The sequence below is a fragment of the Aplysia californica genome, unplaced genomic scaffold (assembly GCF_000002075.1).
Source record: "Aplysia californica isolate F4 #8 unplaced genomic scaffold, AplCal3.0 scaffold00037, whole genome shotgun sequence".
Taxonomy (NCBI): domain Eukaryota; kingdom Metazoa; phylum Mollusca; class Gastropoda; order Aplysiida; family Aplysiidae; genus Aplysia; species Aplysia californica.
This window is the reverse complement of record NW_004797307.1, coordinates 786,531-794,086: the sequence shown is the minus strand read 5'-3', so window position 1 is coordinate 794,086 and position 7,556 is coordinate 786,531. Positions and strand designations below refer to the sequence as shown.

The following is a 7,556-nucleotide window of genomic DNA, read 5'->3' as shown; positions in this document are numbered from 1 at the left end:
TATCTATCTATCTCTCTTTCTATCTATCTATCTCTCTTTCTATCTATCTATCTATCTGTGTGTGTGTGTGTGTGATCATGGTATGTCCACCAGTGATCTGTAGCCTATCATATGAACTAACACTTATCCACACCACCTACTCTATCTGCAGCGGAAAGATCTCACAGAGGAAAATCGGGTTGATCTCTTCAAACAACTGCAAGCTCATGAAAGGTTGGAAAAACGTGTGAAAAAGCTGAAATCTGAAAACTTAGATGAAGATGGGTTGATGGAAGCAAAACTCCTCCACAACTACAGGCGTGAGTTGGATCTAGATCTAGTAAAATTGTCTTTTTTCAATTGAAAAGGGTTTCTCATAATATAATGAGGGAAAGTAAAAAAACAACCTTATATTACGTGTAGGTTGTATGTCTCTATCTTTTGGAGATTTCCCTTTTGAAGTAAAGAAACTACACTGGGAATGGATTATGCTTTCCTTACATACAATGTAGACAGCCATCAATAACAATTCTCTTATGGGTGGTAATTTATCTTCATGATCTGCTTAATCATTTCAGTGGTACTGATAATGTTTTTAAACCGTCATTTCCACCCTAAGACCACACATCGCCATAATATAAGAGTGCCTGTTTTAATCATAATTTCAATGGTTCTGACTATGTGTTTTAATTATCATTACCTCCTCTTGATGTCTTCTCTCTATATACAGAGTGCAGAGGTATGGTGTGAACATACCATAACAACTCTGACAGTCTCGTCTACAAATAGCTGATTTTACACATTTTTCTTACTGCTTGGACATCTGGACATCTCTACTTTTTGTTTTGTGTTTCTGCAGGTATTGTGGAGAAGTACTCCCTTGACGATGCCCCAAGTGAATCAGAAGTTGAGAGAAAAGCAGCTCAAGAGCAGAAAGAGGCTGAGAAGGAAGCTATAACTTTTGAGGACAATAAATTGCAAGAGATGTGGAAAGAGGCTCAACACTCTGGCTTTTCAGGTATGCAAATTTATTAATCTATACCACCAAACATGCTGCACTTCAGTGTGACTCAACAACATCTATGGTGTAGCCGTTGGGCGCTTCACCATTACATGCAGAAGACCCAAGTTTGGTTCCCATATTGGCAGAATTTTGATCAAGTATCTCCGTCTTTCTGCTGGGACATTGTATCCCTCTCAGCCTGGGTTGGCTTTCACGGGCAGTGTTAAGGCCCACCTCCTTAATAGTGTTCTATAATTGTGAATGGGGACATAGAACACTTACTTTTTTTTTTCAGTATCAGTCATAAAATTCTGCAAACCGAAAGGCTTTCAAATGTAGCTATTAAGCTGAATTATTTTATTTTCCGTTCCACTAAAAAGCAATTACTGCTGTGCTATATCCGCGACTAAACGAGATACTGAAATAAAAGTCATCACTGTATTAAATGTTGATTACCAGCTGCATTCAATGTGTCTTCTATGTTTTTGACTTGGTCAGTCAGCAATAAGAACAAAATTTTGGGGACTATTAACCAGCTGGAGTGTGTTTCTTGTGGCATTCGTGTGGACTAATGCTACCAACAAGACAAATATAAGGGTACTCTAAATTCGCCTTTTATCTAGTTATTGTTCCTTTCTTTCATGACTTAGACAATATTATGCAATTGTTGGGGTGTTTTTGTTTCTTAAATTTTCTCTTAAAACTTTTAAGTTTGTGTGCACTTGAAAACTGATATGATCTCCTTCTTACTTTGTGTCCCTGTCACCAGAGGAAGATTTGAACCTACTCCAGGAAGAGTTTTCTCACCAACAGATGAAGATAAAGGAGTTCAACTTTGTCCACGGTGAACTCAATGACCTGCATGGTGAGTTCTTGTTCTATGTAATGAATGTGGCGGTTTGCGGGTGTTCTGGTGTGGTTTGCTTCTTCTTTGCTATCAAACATCTATTGTCCTTATCTCCGCTCCTTCTTTTTTATGTTTGTTACTCTCTTGTAACACCTCTAATCTTCTGGCGCTCATATGACCTTATGCTGTTGCGAGCGCCATAAAACCTCTCCTAAAACAAACATATGTAATGAAATGGCTATTTCTTATTGTGGTGAGCTACCGACTGAAGTTGTGAAATTATCTATTCATTGCAATTTTAAATTTTTTTGGGGTGTTTGTTTGCTAGTTAAGTTGCTTTTCTGATGGAAAGGAAGTCTTTTGTCCAGTGAATGGTTTTAATCTTCCTACTTGTTGATAATAATAATAATAATGAAGATCATTTCTATAGCGCCCACTCCTGTGTAAACACAGCTCTAGGCGCTTTACATAAATGCATGTAAGAAAAATATTCATGCACGCGACACACACACACACACACTCATATACACACAAACACACACACATATACATATACACACACACAAGCACACGCATACACACTCACGAACACATAACACGCACACATGTATGCCAAACACACACAAACACACACTCACACACACACACACACACACACACACACACACACACACACACACACGTACACACACACACACACACACACACACACACACACATCTACTTGCTTATCACACGCACACGATTACACATCGTCACGAAATGAGAATAAAATAATATATACACTGCAATTCACAAAATACATAAATGGATACATAGACATTTACATAACATTGTACTGAACATGAATCTACTGACTTAAAAAGGATGTCATTAAATGTGTCTTTAAAGATTTTTAAAATTTAGACTCAGATGTTGTATGTCTCAAGGGTTGGGGAAGAGAGTTCCAAACTGACGGAGCAAGGTGGGCGAACGATCTTTCGGCTAATTTTTTACCGCCTTTTCTAGGAACTCGTAAAAGATACTGGTCGCCTGATCTTAGTGATCTAGATGGAACATAAATCTGGATGAGATCACTAAGATATGAGGGAGCTTTGTTATTGACACATTTATGACATAATATTGCAATTTTATATGACATTCTAGCTGACACGGGAAGCCAATGCAACGTTCTTAACATGGGAGTAATGTGGTCCCTCTTCTTTTTCTTTAGTACAAGCCTAGCAGCATGATTTTGAAAACGTTGTAACTTGTGAAAAGAGGTATTTGGTAAGTTAGCTAGTAAAGCATTGCAATAATCGATGCGTGAAAACAAGAAAGATGACACAAGCGTTTTCAACGAGTGTTCGTTCAAAAATATAGACATATGACCAATTCTACGCAATTCACAAAATAAAATGGTACATAAATAATTGATATGATGTTCCATTGACAATTTTGATTCAAAATACACTCCCAGATTTTTTGCTTTGTTAGTAAAATAGTGTTTCATTTTCAGTTTCAGTACAAATATGATCAATGTCTACGGGGATATATTTCACTTGATATACCTATTGACTTCGCAGTCCTTCTTCAGATTAATTTTTTTACTCTTCAGACATTTTACCAAATGGGTGCTGTTTTCTCCTTCTTTCTTTACTGTTACCCCTTCTTTATTTTGTTACACATTTCTAGCATGACATAGGTAGAATCAATAGGTCTGTTACTAAAGCTCAGCTCAAGGTTCAATAAGTACATCCTAGAAAATAGTTTGTTTGGCACTTTTATCCTGACACACTGTACTCATGATTATCAACAGAGAAACCAGCAAGAGACCAAACAAAACAAAAATTATTCACGCCTCTACTCTCTATTTACATACCCTTTTGTTGTCAATTGTTCCAAAGATTATATCACTGAAATAACAGAACTGTTTTGCAGTCAGTTAAGCGTGCCATACTTGCCTCTCAAACTACACTTTGTCTGTCCATAGACACTACAGATGTTAAGTTGTCTCATTAATCCTTTTCATTTTCTTATACTTATACTCTTTACTTGATAGGGATTGCTTACATATTAAAACATTTCACAACTGCAAATGTGTTTATGACTTAAACATTTTTTTGTGGGTGGTTGACGGGTGCTCTGGTGTGGTTTACTCTTTTCAAACTTCTATCTTCTTTATCTCCCCTCCTTCTTTTTTTGTGTTTGTTACTCTCTTGTAACACCTCTAATCTTCGGCATTATATGAACTTATTGTGTTGCAAGTGCCATAAAACACTTACTAAAACCAAACAAAACCTTTTAGTTCCAAATAAATTTGCCAGACGCGAAGAACACTGAAACAGTTTGACTTTAGTGTTGCAGCATATGATAGAGTACAAGAGTGCACATAACCCCCCCCCCGATATTTCTGCAATGAAACCGCTGATATAATGTAATGATTGCCTTATAGAGGTATCACTTCGAACGGAGAATCCCCACCTGAGTAGCAAGGGATGAATCACAAACACAGGGAATCCATGTGCGCAGCATTGAATGTGTTAATGTTTGTGATGTCTCCTGGCATTATTCTATTCTCTCCCTTGTTGTTTTTTTTTAATTAAATGGATCAGTGGTGAGGCTTTCATGTCAAAACTGCTTTTTCTCAGTAACTGATTTAGTTCTATTCTTAAACTCTGTCAAATAGGACATGTACGTGGTTGGGGGACATTGCTGGTAAGCTCTACTTCTTAACTGTTCCTCTGTTTTTTTCTTTCTGTTTGTCTCTTTTGCTTTCTCCCTGCACCGAAAGAAGTGTTTTTGTGCTGTTGTAGTTCTCTTTACTCTAAAGAAAAAGAAGAATGAGGCACTGAAAACAGAATTGTTTCTTATTTTCAAGACCCAGATGAAAATACCATTTTCAATGATGATGACGTGGAAGCCAATGACAAAGACCAAGACAGTGACCGTCGGAGAGGCAAGCTGGAGCTCCAGGATGGGTTCAGGAGGCTGGAACATTTAGCGACAAACCTCACCCCGACTGATGGCGAGTTCGAAGACCCGAGGGTGAACAGCCTGTGGAGCATGGTACAGAAGTCCAAGTGGTCACAGGAGAAGCTGAAAAGTTTCAAAGTAAGATTTGAAGGGAATTATCTTCTCACTTGTCAGTGTTTTCAGTTTGAAAAGTTGCTACTGAGCAGGGTTTTCTACTTCTTTTGTGTCTTTCCTCTGATCCTGTTGAACTCCATTTGCTAGTCCTGCATTATTATTCAATTTGATCCTTTCAAAACTTTTTCATTATTGTTTTTCCCATTTCGTCACAAATTTAGACTTTGCTTTCATTACAGCTTGGTTTGTCTTGTAAATTTTGCATTATTTTGAGAATCAGAATTGAAAAACGTTATGTCCTCAAAATTAATTCACAAAGGGAAAGGTTTTTGTTTAAATATGTGCTGGAATTAAATTCAGTCGTTAGAGGTTATTGTAGGGTTACTGTGCTGTAACCTTTAGCCTCCACTATTTCACCATTACACTGAACAGACCCATTAACATGGGTGGTCGGCGGGTGCTCTGGTGTGGTTTGCTTCTTCTTTCCTATCAAACATCTATCATTTTTATGTTTGTTACTCTCTTGTAACACCTCTAATCTTCTGGTGATCATATGACCTTATGCAGTTGCGAGTCGTAAAACCTCTACTAAAAATAAAAATAAAAAACCCATCAACATATGGCAAAAATATTATTATAGATGACAACAATAACCCCTCTCCAAACCTCCTGTCTAAGATGACCACTTTTCTCCCCAACAATTGGTGGTCGTCTTGGACAGGCACAGAGCCATCAACTGATTGAGCCCGCAGATAATTTTGACTCCGGACACAAATAATTTGTGACGGCTTCATGACCTCACGGGTGGTCTCACAAAAAGTTAATAAAAAATTATCTAAATTTGATAAAACCCTTTGAGTGGCATATACAAATTAATTTTAGAATAAGAAATACTATTCAATGATACCAGAAAAAAAAGGGTTGAAATTCTTATGCAAGTGGTAAGGAAAAAAAGAAGAGAGGAAAGTGATGTGATGAAAAGGAGCAATAGATAACTGTTCTGAGCGGCTCTGTGTCAAAACACAGGAGACAGTCAGCTGCTGTGAGAGGTGCTGAGGGCTGAATCAGTTAGACATGGGGAAAAAACCACCAGGGGGAAGGGATTATCTTTGATGGCAGTCGTTAAAGCAGGTTTGATAATTCTCTACTGAAAAGGCGTTGTCATTCTTTATTCGATCCTCGGCTCTTATACTTCTGTATTTGTTTTCACAGGAGGAATTGAGGCACTTTGAGAAACGTCTCAGTAAACAGAAACACTTTGCAGATCAGCTGGCGTTGTCCAGGCAGTCACTGGAACATAAGCGGTCTCCGGATAATCACAAATTTCTGATGGAGAAGACTGACTCTCTCAACAATGAGGTACAGTAGCAGACGTAGTTTTACTTCTGTGTGCTAATTTATTTTTAAGAGACTGTTTGCTGCCCTGGTTATGATAGGTATAACCTTGCTTAAACAATGTTTCCACCAGTGGAGATGGGCAGGTCGGCTGAAAATGTGAAACAATAATTGCAACAAAGTGTTTTTGCGATGCTTCATCTTTGAATTTTTTTCACTAATGACATAACAAAATCAAGGACACTGGGATCTTCACAGACAGAAAATCAGTACTGCAAGCTTTGGAAAATATGAATTTCAAAAGCCCAGCTTGCCTATCTGTGGCTCTAACAATCAACACCTTCCTGCAGACCTATGCCATTGACCTGACTTTTGAGTGGATACCTTGCCCCAGCAACATACCAGGAATTGTCTGGGCAGACACCCTTTCCAATAAGGGAGCATCACAAATACAACCTCAAAACCCAGTATCACAGCAGACAATCAAGAACACCATCAAATGCAACATCAGGGACCAGTGGCTGAATGGATGGGCAATGGGCAAACCAGAGAGGGTTTACAGTAATAGAGAGGCGACACTCGTGGCGGCGCTCCATAACAACAGTGCATTGTTTCGCGTATCGCCCGGCGCGGGGCACGAAAACACTTACGCGTGGTGATCACTGCCACGTCGATGCTCAGGGATGCTGTCATGTCATGAGAAAGTGTAGTACCGTCTGTAGTCAGTTCACTAGGTTACTAGGCCTTTAAAGAAAGGAGGCCTGTGAATTCTATCGCATATTTTAGGCAACTCCCCTGCCTCCCTCGGCCATAAATTGTAAGACTTGGTTTTGGCTTAAGTTAACATACATTCTAATAAACAAATAGATGCAGATACATTTTTCTTCGTCTCTATATATCTGGAAAAAAACAACCCATAATTAAAGGAATCGGTTCAATTTTCAGAAAATCTACTCGGTCTCCAGTGTCCCTCTGTCATCTCTCTCCCTCTCTGTCTGTCTTTTTCTCTCTCCCTGTCTCTTTTTCTCTCTCCCCCCTCTCTCCCTCTGTCTACCTGTCAGTCTGTCTGTCTGTCTTTCTGTCTGTCTGTCTGTCTGTCTGTCTGTCTGTCTCTTTCTTTCTTTCTTTCTTTTTCTTTTTCACACCCTCTCGCCCTGTCTATCAGCGTGTCTGTCTGATTGTCTGTTGGTTTTCTCTGTCTGTCTGTCTGTCTGTCTCTCTCTCTCTCTCTCTGTCACTCTCTCTCTCTCTCTCTTCTTCTTCTCCCCTTTCTCTCGCTCCGTCTATTTGTCTGTCTGTCTATCTCTGTCTCTGTCTCTCTCC

General features: G+C 38.9%; 1 protein-coding gene across 1 annotated transcript in view; it reads left to right on the top strand.

Moving 5' to 3' along the window:
* Positions 1 to 151: 151 nt before the first annotated feature.
* Positions 152 to 7,556, top strand: part of LOC101847798 (alpha-2-macroglobulin receptor-associated protein) — a gene marked incomplete at its 5' end in the record, with an annotated part of 9,005 nt that continues 1,600 nt past the window's right edge. The window contains 5 exon segments of the mRNA XM_013091466.2: positions 152 to 299; positions 839 to 997; positions 1,752 to 1,847; positions 4,690 to 4,922; positions 6,111 to 6,257. Of these exon segments, the coding sequence (XP_012946920.1) occupies positions 152 to 299; positions 839 to 997; positions 1,752 to 1,847; positions 4,690 to 4,922; positions 6,111 to 6,257 (783 nt within the window).